This window comes from Argentina silus (genome assembly GCF_951799395.1).
Source record: "Argentina silus genome assembly, chromosome: 4".
NCBI lineage: Eukaryota > Metazoa > Chordata > Actinopteri > Argentiniformes > Argentinidae > Argentina > Argentina silus.
In genome coordinates this window covers 1,917,533-1,930,394 of record NC_139658.1, presented here as the reverse complement: position 1 = coordinate 1,930,394, position 12,862 = coordinate 1,917,533, and the positions used below count along the sequence as shown (strand labels likewise).

Below are 12,862 nucleotides of genomic sequence, written 5' to 3'. Positions count from 1 at the left end.
ATGACCGAGCCAGGAGGACATTTATCAGAGAAGCTACCAAGAGGCCAAAGGCAACTTTGAAGGACTTACAAGTCTTTATGGCTGGGACTGGTCTGTCTGTGCATGTGACAACAATCTCACAAGCTTTACACAAAGCTGGCCTGTATGGCACGGTAGCAAGAAAGAAGCCTTTTCTGAAAAAGTGCCATACTCAGTCTCGTTTGTGCTATGCAAAAACACACCTGGAAGATTCTCTTGCCATGTGGAAAAAGGTTTTATGGTCAGACGAGACTAAGATTGACCTTTTTGGACTGAACTCCAAGCGCTATGTTTGACGAAAACCAAACACGGCACACCACACAAAACACACCATACCTACTGTGAAGCATGGTGGTGGCAACATTATGTTGTGGGGATGTTTCTCTTCAGCGGGGACTGGGCAATTGGTCAGGATTGAAGGGAAAATGGATGCTGCCAAGTACACCCAAATTCTTGAGGATAACCTGCGTCCCTCTGCTAGACAGCTGAAGATGGGCAGGTCATTCACCTTCCAAAACGACAACAATCCTAAACATACCGCCAAAAGAACAACGCAGTGGCTTAAGGATAGAAAGGTGAATGTCCTTGAGTGGCCAAGTCAGACTTAAATCTGATAGAAAATCTGTGGATGGACTTGAAGAGAGCAGTCCATCGCCGCTCACCACGGAATTTGACTGAACTCGAACAATTCTGCAAGGAAGAATGGGCAAATATTCTCCAATCTAGGTGTGCAAAGCTAGTAGAGACATATCCAAACAGATTGATGGCTGTAATTGCAGCAAAAGGTGGCTCTACAAAGTATTAAATCAGGGGACTGATGACTTTTCCAACCCTGTTATTCTTGTTTTTCATTTTTTATAAATTTTCAGAACTGTCACCTTTTTGTTTCATTAGTTTGATGTTGTATGGCTAAATTTGTACATAAAGCTGGAAAAAGTTTTTTTTTAATGGGTTTTGATTTCAGGCTGTACGACAAATTTAGTAACTATTTCAGGGGTATGATGACTTTCTATTGGCACTGTATATATATATATATATATAACACATGCACTTACAAACTCATGTACTCATACTCAATGTTTGACGTAAAATGTAACAGTGACTATTTTCTGAGAGCATTAGTCTTGCATTGACTTTCCACAATGTATGACTTTGTATTTATCATCCCGTCTTCTCTCAGCCTTCTTTGGGAAGTACCTTAATGAGTACAACGGCTCGTATGTGCCCCCTGGCTGGAGGGAGTGGGTAGCGCTGGTGAAGAACTCTCGGTTCTACAACTACACCCTATGTAGGAATGGAGTCCGCGAGAAGCATGGCAGCGATTATCCAAAGGTCTCAGCCCCTGTCTTATTGTTCTGTCTGAGCATTGGGAGTAACCCAGATCTAATTACTTTTATAAGGCAGTCATTATGGCAAGCTCAATATCTCTAGCCTCATCTCCTGCTCCATTTTTTGGAGGGGAGAAAAGTAGAGGAAGTGTGATACAAATGATTCCAGACCTCACTGATTGTTGATGGTTTCTTGTCCACAGGACTACCTAACAGATGTCATCACCAACGACAGCATCAACTACTTCCGCATGTCAAAGAGGATGTACCCTCACCGGCCAGTCATAATGGTTTTGAGTCACGCTGCCCCCCATGGGCCGGAGGACTCTGCACCACAGTACAGCGCTGCCTTTCCCAACGCCTCGCAGCACATGTAAGGAGATGAATACTGTACACACCAGACTTCTGTCATACACAGGTTTTCTACACTCCCATGCCTTCCTCACTCCCATGCCTTCCTCACTTCCATGACTCACCCCCCCCCCCCCCCCCACACACACACACACGCACACGCACATGCACACACAAACCCACACACACACACACACATGCACACGCACTGTGCCAGTGTTATTTAGATTAGACTCAGTAATGATCCTTGCTAATTGTGCAATTTACCCTGGCATCCTTAAAGAGGCCAGTGATAGATGGGCATCTATAGATTATAATAACACCCTCTCCAGGTTCTCTGTCTAGTTTTCATAGGAAATAATCCTATCCTCCTGACTGGCTCTGCAATCCTCCTGGCTAATGACACTTCTCGTATTGGACCCTGGAGGAAGATACAGGAAGACAGTAATGAGCCACTGTTCTGGGTTCCTCCTCTTCTCCTGTACGACTGAATCCCATTAGTATCATTAAAGCATGGTACACAGGCTACACACACAGTGTACTGGAATATACCCAACCCAAACTGTCTTTATGGCAACTTTTAATTGCTTTTTCCAGCTACTGTGCACTCCCCAGAGTGAGTTTGTGCAGACCTATTTGGATAATGTCTCTCACGCTCTCCTTCAGTATGGAGAAAGAGAGTAGGGAGAGAGAAAATGTCTTCCTTGTTCTTCTACTCCAGTGAAAAACTTGTTAGGGCCTTGTGCTCTGAGGCTATGGATGATAAGCATCTTTTCAAAGTCAAATCGATACCCTTTAAACGTTAAATATGTTTACCTCAGAGATCTCATTAGATATTTAGCAGTGTTTATTTTTGAAATAATTAAGGTTCCATCTGCCCCTGTGTTAAATATTGATCAAGCTGTCCTCTCCATGTACAGTGCTATTGATCACAACAGAAGCCTGCGGCCTTTAACGTGGTTTATAGTTTGTGCATTGCACTGCTTTCAAATGTAATAGAGGCAATAGCAAGCACTGTGAGAGGTTATTGTTGCATATGCAAATCACAGAACACAAATGAACTGGCATACATTTTGTATAATCCAATTTCAAAGGGAAAATCCACCATAATGCAATGCATTCAACATAATACAACAGAATACAACACAAAGCAATGCAATACAATGGAATAAAAGCAATACTATGCAAAATGATAATGGTTTATTCACTCCAGGATTTTGCTATTGTGTCCTTTCAGGATGCAAACTAAACAATTGTGCATGTTCAACACTTTTGTTGTGAGACTCAATGCGAGATATGTCAAAATGCGATAATCTTAATATTGATTCAGAACTTATTTTCCTCTCTTTTTAAATAGCATGGCTTCTCTCAGAATGTCAGTATGCTTCTTAATGATTTTGGAAGACACCATGGTTTAATCTCAGGTCCTTGAGTAAAAGGTCAATACCAATCCACACACTGTTTTTAGACCTCTTTTGTGAGCAGAAATGATGTCAGAGAAAATAAGAGTAAAATCGTATTGCATGCTAGAAATGCAAAATTGTTTGTTTCTGCTCCTGGGACATAATCTGCCCTTTCCATCCATCCCACTCTCAGAACCCCTAGCTACAACTATGCTCCTAACCAAGACAAACACTGGATCCTGCGCTATACTGGCCCCATGAAGCCTGTCCACATGCAGTTCACCAACATGCTGCAGCGGCGCAGGATGCAGACACTGCTGTCTGTGGACGACAGTGTGGAGAAGGTGGGTTTGACAGACAGACAAACAAACTGACTGCTGTGGTTGTTTGTCATGGTGTTTTCATACACCTACCGACTATTTCATTTGTAAGAGCCATACAACTTGAAGTGTCATATCTTTAGTTGAGGTAATGGCTAAATCTAGTTGGTTGTGTGGTAAGTACTGAACATCAGTCTATTCCAGTTCCAATGTCCTAATTTGGAAACAAATTAGGTCACATTTGTAAAGGATTTATAAATGGTTTATAATTAGTTAACAAATCACTTATAACCAGTTTATTATTCAATTACAAACATTCATAACTCATTATTAGATTGTAACTACTGAACACCAGTCTACACCAGTCTAGTTCCAGTTTCCTAATGTATTACACTGGTCTATTCCATTGATGAGCGCAAGCCTATATTTCACAGACCGCCTGTATGCATGTCTTCTTCAGGTGTACAACATGTTGCTAGAGACAGGAGAGCTGGACAACACCTACATCATCTACACCTCAGACCACGGCTACCACATCGGCCAGTTTGGCCTGGTCAAGGGCAAGTCCATGCCCTACGACTTTGACATACGGGTGCCCTTCTACATACGAGGCCCCAACGTGGAGGCAGGTGCTATGTGAGTGACTCAGCCTCATATGACAAACTATGAGAGGAAAAACATCTGTCTCACAATGCTCCTTCTCTGTTTGGGAAGTCCCTTTCTCCAACATTCCTGAAACTCCTACAACTCTGTGGATGTACCTACAACCTATGTTTGTTCATTTCCTCCACCTGTCTCCTGCAGTAACCCCCATATAGTGTTGAACATTGACTTGGCACCCACCATGTTGGACATGGCCGGAGCTGACGTGCCCTCTGACATGGACGGCAAGTCCATCCTCAAACTGCTGGACACTGACAGACCTGTCAACAGGTACTCACTACCTTTATATGTACATTTAAACACTCACTCACCCCAGTTGATTCTCTGAAACAGAGGCCTTATATATATATCTCATATGTTGTTATTGATTTGGGCAGACAAGTTTCCATTCTCATCTTTCAGGTTCCAGATCAACAAGAAGGGGAAAGTGTGGAGGGATTCCTTCCTGGTAGAGAGAGGGTGAGCGTAATTGATTGTTGATGTCATTCTAAGTGGCCTCCTACTGCCCACATCTGACACTGTCCTGTTCACATAGGAAGCCCCTCCACAAGAAGGCTGATGGTAAGGAGATGGCCCAGGAGGAGAACACTCTGCCCAAGTACAAGAGGGTAAAGGACCTGTGTCAGAGGGCAGAGTACCAGACCTCCTGTGAACAGCCTGGCCAGGTGTGTACACACACACACACACACACACACACACACACACACACACACACACACACACACACACACAACTTGCCAACTCTTGATCTTTCTCACCACCGTCTCTATCTGTGTAGAAGTGGCAGTGTGTGGAGGATGCGTCTGGTAAGCTGAGGTTGTATAAGTGTAAGGGCATGGCCAGCCTCTATGCTCCGCGTATGCAGGCTCTCATGGCCAATGGTGGGTCCCAGCTCCAAGGCCGTGTCTCCAATGGGGACAACTGTGACTGTCGCCTCCAAGCCTTAAAACCTACATCCCTGAAGAGGAAGAAACTGCTCACCAAGAAAAGTGAGTTTTATGTAGCCTATTCAGTCACTCAAGTCTTATGGGAGTCCTTTATCTAGCTTACTGATGTGCTCCTACAGTTTATTTTCAACTTTTTTTTAAGACAGCTTCAACATACGAGTTAATAATGTGTACAATATACAGTACATCTGCTTTACTAGTATACATGAATGAATGGCAAATCTTTGCTGCCACCAAGTGGTAGAAACAAGATATCACAACACTGTATGGAAAATAATCAATATTAATGATCTTTATGATATATCAGAAAGATTCACTTGCTCCTGATTCCACAGCTCTGTATTAGTCACTCTGTAATCTCCCTGTCAATTGTGATCCTGTCAGAGCTGAAGTCCAGTAAGAGTCTCACTAGGAACCGCTGGGCTCGATCGGTCCCCTTTGAGCTGGATGGGGACCTGTATGCTGTGGACCTGGAGGAGGGCTACAGGCCTGTAAGCATCAGGAATAAGAACACCAGCTGGACCGGGGAGAGGAAGAAAGGAGCGGGGGATGAGGAGGAGGAGGAGGATGAGGAGTTCAGTGGCATGGGAGTCACAGTCAGACCCACTACCAGCAACAGTCTAACACCATCTGCTGCTCTTAAAGTCACCTACAGGTGTGTGTGCGTGTGCGTGTGCGTGTGCGTGTGCGTGTGCGTGTGTGTGTGTGTGTGTGTGTGTGTGTGTGTGTGTGTGCGTGCGCGTCTTTTGGGTCAGAATTATCCATGTTTATGTATTTTTAAAGAGGCTATGTGATAATGATATATGTGGTATTAAGGTGTCTTCATGTGTAATCCATGTTGCTGGAAGTATCACAGCTGCTGCTTATAGTTTATTCTCATGCGTTGAAAGGGAAGCTGATGCACAATCACTGTAAAGTGCTGTAAATGCGTTAGCCAAAGGGTAATAGCTGCTGTTTGTTAACTTCTCAGATGCTCCATCCTGATGAATGACACAGTCAGCTGTGATGGAGGCCTCTACAAATCTCTCCAGGCATGGAAAGACCATAAGCTCCACATCGAGCATGAGGTTTGCTGCTCTAATTGGTCTTCTTACTCACATGTTCCATAGCATTTTCGGATATTGTGATGATTAATTACAAATGTGTGTGTGTGTGTGTGTGTGTGTGTGTGTGTGTGTGTGTGTGTGTGTGTATGCGTGCCTGCGTGTGTGTTATTATTAGATTGAAACGCTGCAGACCAAAATAAAGAACCTGCGTGAGGTCAAAGGTCACCTGAAGAAGGTTCGGCCTGAGGAGTGCCAGTGTGACAGCCCTGCGTGAGTTTGAACACATCACAGTGAGGTGTTATAAGACTGTCATAACTGAGTGTTTAGTCATTCACATCCTCTGTGTCTCGTGTTTCAGTTACCTGTCCAAGAACAAAGCATTCAGACTCAATGCAGGCCGCATTCACTCACTCAGGTAATGAAGAATGTGGGATGATGGTGTGTGTTTCTGAGAGAGAGAGAGAGAGAGAGAGAGAGAGAGAGAGAGAGAGAGAGAGAGAGAGAGAGAGAGAGAGAGATCAATGCATCTCTCAACATCCGTCTTTCATTTCGTTCTTAGTAAAATGCCGTCAAAACAGAAGAAGCAATGGTTGATGAAGGAGCAGAAGCGCAGGAAGAAGCTGCGTAAGCTGCTCAAGAGGCTCCGTAACCATGACACCTGTAGCATGCCTGGCCTCACCTGCTTCACCCACGACAACCAGCACTGGCAGACGGCCCCCTTCTGGACAAGTAAAACATTACAGATTTGTTATAAATATATAAAATCAATTATTCAAATGCAACACACCGCTAACAGTTCTTGGAAGCAAAAGAGGCCATAGATGCAATTCTAATGGCACTCATTTTAACTTCTCTATAACATCTGTATTACAAAAATATCCCATACTAATTATTTAACAATACAAGGATTTAGGTGATTCATCATTCATCATTCAGTTTTCTGTTGAGTCCAAAAGCATACCCCTGTCTCTCTCTCTCTCTCTCTCTCTCTCTCTCTCTCTCTCTCTCTCTCTCTCTCTCTCTCTCTCTCTCTCTCTCTCTCTCTCTCTGTACTAGTGGGACCATTCTGTGCGTGCACAAGTGCCAACAACAACACCTACTGGTGCCTGAGGACTGTCAACGACACTCACAACTTCCTGTTCTGTGAGTTTGCCACAGGTTTCCTGGAGTATTTTGACCTCAACACTGACCCTTACCAGGTATCTATCTCTCAATACAAAATGAAAGCCTTTTGGGGATATGGAATTTTTTTTGGCAAAGCACATGGCACTTTTATTTATTCATATGTCCACTTATTTTGTTTCTGCAGTTGATAAATGCTGTAAGCACTCTGGACCGCAACGCCCTGAACCAGATGCACCAGCAGCTTATGGAACTACGGAGCTGCAAAGGCCACAAGCAGTGCAACCCAGAGACAGGTGAGTCACAAACACACACACACACACACACACACACACACACACACACACACACACACACAATACATAAGACATCTCTGATCATTTCAGTCTGTAATAATGTTTTCTCCTTTACAGGAGGAAAAGAGCGAAACTCCTTCAGTGAATACAGGTAGTCACATTTTTCTGACTTTACAGTCTTATCTTTCATGTCTCTTGTCCATGTCCTTGACAAATGCTACAAACAATAACACACTCAGTTGACAGTTTCCTTAGAGAGTCTTAAGATATTTGTGCCTGCATTGGGTAAGGAATGGAATGGAACACAGTTGATATGCATTATAACACCCCTGAGGAGCTGTACAGCTTATGTAGCTGAATGTTACTTGTTTGTGCATAAATGATCATGATTGTTGATCATTGTAATCAAAGCTTTTATAGCACAAGGATGAATCCCAATATGCAGGCATGCTCGCAGCTTGGCAATGAAGCCTAATTGCTTGTCTCTGCTGTGTGTGTGTGTGTGTGTGTGTGTGTGTGTGTGTGTGTGTGTGTGTGTGTGTGTGTGTGTGTGTGTGTGTCCATGCATGTGTGTGCCCGTGCTGTGTATGCCTCAGGCCAGTTCATCGTCGAAAGAGGCCAAAAGTGAAGAAACCCTCCTCCAAATCGCTGTGAGTTTGTCATAACCCATCTGTTCCCCTTGGTTCAGCTCCCATATCTTCATCCAGAATGTCTCGCTTTGTCAGATGGCCTCAGCAGCATGCTCCCTTTAGCTCTCTTCCCCTCTCGGTCCATACCTTTCCATGTTACTAATATTTACCTGCATTTCAGTGCCTTGCCCTCAAGGTTTCAATAGAACTAAGTCAATAATCTTGTGCAGGTGTTGCCTTGTTTTCTTTTGTCTCTGTTTGTACCGTTCTGTGTTTCTTGTTTTTCTTTCAGTGTTGCTAGGAAAAGACAGCTACTGGGGTCACTCTTTCCAGTGATCGATTGATGAGAAATCCTTATCTTTATTTCCTTCTGTGTTATCTATACAGAGGGCAGATTTGGGAAGGATGGGTTGGTTAACCACCTGTAACCCATAACCCACCACATCAGGATCTGCCAGCAGAGGGGGAGGAGCACTGGAGTCTGAGGACCTTGTACAGACTTCACAGGAATGTAACCGTGAATACCATTATGTCTGTAGGAGTTTAAGCAGGAGGCTGCTGGTCCAATATCACCACTGATACTTGGATCTTCTCCCAGCAAAACAAATACTGAAACTGAAAACTGCTCTCAGTCTCATCTTCCCTCATTCTCCCTCACACACACTCACATTCATACACACTCTCTGGAATGTTCTCTCTTCTCATCTCCCATTACCCATGCTCTGAGGACCACCAAACTCACCCTGAAGACCTTAGTTCTGTTCAGTGTTCATCAGAGGCAGTTAATAAGTATGCTGTGTTTAAGTTTGTGTTGTTTGGTGTCAACACTACAGCCAATTATCTCACTTTGTAGTTATCTATCAGCTTGTGCAGCATTATATTGTTTATGGAACTGGAGGGGAAATGAGTTGGAGTGGGGATGAACCCTGAACCCATACTTTCTCTGCCTCCTGAGTGAATTGTATTTAATGTCAACTACGCTGCTATAAACTGCCATGTATCATCTCCTATGGTCTTGTCTTGTACCCTTTTCAAGTCATCAGCCCATTGGGGTATAAAGTCATCCAATAACACTCAGTCAAGCCTTACCGTGCAGCATGAGAAGTACTTTCGACACAACGTGTCAGTGCACCTGGAAACTCCTCCGCTCGCTATCTCTTTTTGCCTGGACATTTACTACATTTTTTTGTATTATAGCTAATATTAACATTGATCAAAGGTCAGTCATGCAAGGATTGTTTACCCTACCCAAGTGTGAGTGAGGAATGATGACAACAGGGGGAGGAGTTGGTTAGGATGTAAAAGACATCCCAGCCTTATGCCAGGCTACCCCTGTTTCACTTCAAACCCACAACAGGACTACTCTTACCACTACCACACACTGCTAGACGATGGTACAAACCAGATGTCTGACTTTCCCGCTAGCAGAATGCTTACAGTTCATTAGTGGATGTCATTGTATTCCTCTGTATTGTGAATGCCTCTTGGTAGGTACCCAATAAGCTTAGTTTGTTCAGCTTTACATGGTGCTATGTTAACAATATGGAAATAAAGACTTGCTGTACAGTATGTATTTGAATGTATGTTGTGCAATTAATATAAATGTTTACAATATTTTTTATAATACTGAAAAAAGAGGCAGACCTGTTTTATTTGATATGATTTGAGTTATTATTATTACATTTTAGGTAGGAACATAGCTTGATGAATTTCATTTCTATTTGTTCTCTCGCTGAAATGGCTCTTTTCTCTGTCAAAACCGACTTTGAGTGAAACAACCTCTGTATGGAAAAACACTTAGAAAACATTCACGGTGAAAAGTGGTGCCTGTAATGAATCTACAAGAGTAAACGACACAACATTGTAATACATATTTGACATGCATATTACTGTTGCCTTTATTTTTGCTCCCTTGTTTTGTTAGCAGTGAGACTCCCATAGAGTTGAGTACTTATAGTGAGTAACTGTGAATAAAGTGTTAATATCCCTCATGTCTTTTTGATACTTTCATCCTGCTACTGAATATATTATCTCTCGGAGATTGTGCTGCTGGTGTGTATTGAACCAGAGGGTGTCTCTGTTTCTCAGTTGTAGGCTACCCACTGACTGGGATTGGATAATTTCTACTGTGAAATGCAAAAGTGGTACAATTAGGCTACTACTTACATTCCAAAATAAAGTAATAGCTTATGTTTGAAAAACTGTCAACATTACATGATACACGCTCTGCTTGTATCATACATGCTCGGCTTTATCACACATAGTGGTCTTGTCGCTTTGCCAGAGATGAGCTGGAAGGGCGGGTGTGCATCCCGGATTCGGGGGGTGACCCCCATCGAATGATTCACGTGTAGAGGCGGAGACTCCATTTCAGATTCACTACTGGAGAACTGTCTCGTGTTTAGACCGTTCAACGCTGTGGGGAAAGTTAACAATTTTAAATTAACAAATTGAAAGTATTTATTCCAATACTGACGCGTCGCTTACAATGTGAAGGAGATGGCCGGGACAAGGTAGGTCCTCCGTAATTACTGAAACCTGGATACCGAGACAAGGTTTAGAATAGAATAGTATTTGCAGTGAACCCGCTCCACGAATTCCATATTTGGCGGACCAACTTGAATAAGCACAGTAGACTTTACAAGGAGATTGATACATGATTTAAAAGTTGTCTTTGCTTTTTTTGAATTATACATTCAATGTTTGTTCCAAAGTTACAGTGTAGTCTACAGTGTTGAATAGATTATACAATTGGCTACAAAGTTGCCTACCTGATATCCCGCGAAAGTTAATGTGGATAGTGGAGAAAAGGAAAACTGCAATTGTAAAAACTTTGGGCTTGTATTTATTGACCATTTGACTGGTAGTGTTCGTCCATATTGCTATTAGAGGTAAGGGAATAATTATTTGTGATAAATGCCTTAATAGGTTTTGTATCTTATGGCAGTCCTAAAACCCATAACAGACTAACATAAAGGTTGTCTCATTTAGTTCCCCATTCAGTGTTCCCATGTGTTCTGCATGTAAATGGTCGTGTATGTAATTGTCAGTCACAGCAAAGCTTTCAAAAGCACCATAATCGTTTGCATCCTTCCCATAGGCCTACTACTGAGTCCTTTTAGCAGGCCTGTGCTGTGTAAATCATAGTTTTTTACTTTTTAGAGGAGGGGGGGGGGGTATTTATTTTGTCTGTTGGGTTGCCCTTAATTACCAGTTTCCTCTTGTAATTCTTCTTTCCTATTCATAAATTGGCTCTGCTGTCTCTTTGCTGTGGTTAACAGACCAATAATCCAGGCGGAAGACAAATGTTCCATAGCCCATTTGTTGTCGCTGTGTTTCACTCATGTAGTAGGCCTATAGGATAACATGCCCATTTGCTTGACTTGGTTGATTCACACATTAAAATTCTCAAGCATATGCTTGGTGGCTTTTAAGACAGATTTGCAGTTGCTCATGAAAACCTTTTAGCCTCTCCTTGCTTTCATTTTGTTTCTTTAAACTATAGAACTATTAAAGGGACACTTCACCCATTTAAAAAAAAAAAAAAAAGACATTCATTATCTCCAGCACCATACCAGTGTCTACATATGTGAAAACATTGACATTCTAGGTGCTGTAGTCAAAAAAGGTTAGGGTTAGGAAGGAAATTACCCCCTATGATGGGTAAAAAAAAATGTTAGTTTTTTTAAAACAATCAATTCAATATTTGTTTTACCCCCAATGACATCATAGGGGATAAATAGGGCCTTTGCTCTTATCTTTTTGACTACAGAACATAGACACTGGCATGGTGATTGGTACTGGAGATAATGAATGTGATGTTGTCCCTTTAACATAAGTAATGTGTTGTAATCAGTAATGTATTTCAATATGTTGGTGGTCTCAGTATTATTGTACTGTATCATTTTATGTCACCCAACCCTGGTGTCAATGGCCTTGATGTCTCAGCTGAGTGCTCAGGGTGTTTCAGAATCTTTTGATGTCTTTCATGCCCTCACTGGTGGAACCTTGGGGCAGCACCAAACCCTTCAAAGCACTTCAGCAAAATGTCATTTATACGGCATGGAGCATAGAGTTGACATCTCACACCAGCCCTCCTTACCCAGCACAACAGTATTTTACCCCTCCCTGTACAGCTGGTGGTCCTGTCCATGAGGTATCGGAGACAGCTTGAGATTGGGAGCATCTGTGTGGTGTTGGGTTCTGCATACGCACCTACTTCTCTATCCAACACTGTACAAGGGGAGAGCCTCCCTATGTAGCCATCACAAGGATGTCTATAGTCATATTCACAAGATGTCTCTGGATAATGCTAAAATCAAGTCACAACTTCTGGAAACTTTCAGAACTGAAACCACAGGGAAGTAAGTCTATGAAAAGATGTAAGCCTATATTTAGATTGATATGATTTGTTATAATGAGTCCAGAAGTAGAGCTTGGGAAGAACCTGACTTTTGGAACATAAGGAACAGATGGATGAAAGTTAAAAACAAAACCAAGTTATCTCAACGGCTGCTCTCCTGGAGCTAAGCATAGCTCTAAAACTCACTGTCACATTTGGGTGGACAGAAATGTTCCTTTTTAACAATGCATCTTTGTTAGTGATGGCCTAAATTTAGTCTACCTAATTAACCTGAGTTGGGATTTTTTTTAATTTCTCACATTCTTTCAGGTCAGAGTAGGATCTGAATGTGAGCTGAGAAGAGTATACCTACAATAGGATGTTGTCTCCCTGTTTA

General features: G+C 42.5%; 2 protein-coding genes across 3 annotated transcripts in view; both read left to right on the top strand.

Moving 5' to 3' along the window:
• Positions 1 to 8,896, top strand: part of sulf2a (sulfatase 2a) — a gene marked incomplete at its 5' end in the record, with an annotated part of 10,754 nt that extends 1,858 nt beyond the window's left edge. Inside the window, 18 exons of the mRNA XM_083669179.1 lie at positions 1,199 to 1,350; positions 1,550 to 1,719; positions 3,294 to 3,444; positions 3,881 to 4,056; positions 4,225 to 4,353; positions 4,486 to 4,542; positions 4,619 to 4,748; positions 4,862 to 5,072; positions 5,415 to 5,685; positions 6,001 to 6,097; positions 6,252 to 6,346; positions 6,435 to 6,491; positions 6,636 to 6,805; positions 7,133 to 7,275; positions 7,386 to 7,494; positions 7,612 to 7,645; positions 8,091 to 8,144; positions 8,511 to 8,896. Of these exons, the coding sequence (XP_083525305.1) occupies positions 1,199 to 1,350; positions 1,550 to 1,719; positions 3,294 to 3,444; positions 3,881 to 4,056; positions 4,225 to 4,353; positions 4,486 to 4,542; positions 4,619 to 4,748; positions 4,862 to 5,072; positions 5,415 to 5,685; positions 6,001 to 6,097; positions 6,252 to 6,346; positions 6,435 to 6,491; positions 6,636 to 6,805; positions 7,133 to 7,275; positions 7,386 to 7,494; positions 7,612 to 7,645; positions 8,091 to 8,144; positions 8,511 to 8,541 (2,237 nt within the window). The 3' untranslated portion in view covers positions 8,542 to 8,896. The remainder of the gene's footprint in view (positions 1 to 1,198; positions 1,351 to 1,549; positions 1,720 to 3,293; positions 3,445 to 3,880; positions 4,057 to 4,224; positions 4,354 to 4,485; positions 4,543 to 4,618; positions 4,749 to 4,861; positions 5,073 to 5,414; positions 5,686 to 6,000; positions 6,098 to 6,251; positions 6,347 to 6,434; positions 6,492 to 6,635; positions 6,806 to 7,132; positions 7,276 to 7,385; positions 7,495 to 7,611; positions 7,646 to 8,090; positions 8,145 to 8,510) is intronic.
• Positions 8,897 to 10,517: 1,621 nt separating this feature from the next.
• arhgap46a (Rho GTPase activating protein 46a) overlaps positions 10,518 to 12,862 on the top strand; it is a 31,517-nt gene continuing 29,172 nt past the window's right edge. For both annotated transcript variants that reach the window (XM_083669052.1, XM_083669051.1), the window contains exon 1: positions 10,518 to 10,636. In XM_083669052.1, coding sequence (XP_083525178.1) covers positions 10,623 to 10,636 — 14 coding nt within the window. In that variant the 5' untranslated portion in view covers positions 10,518 to 10,622. The remainder of the gene's footprint in view (positions 10,637 to 12,862) is intronic.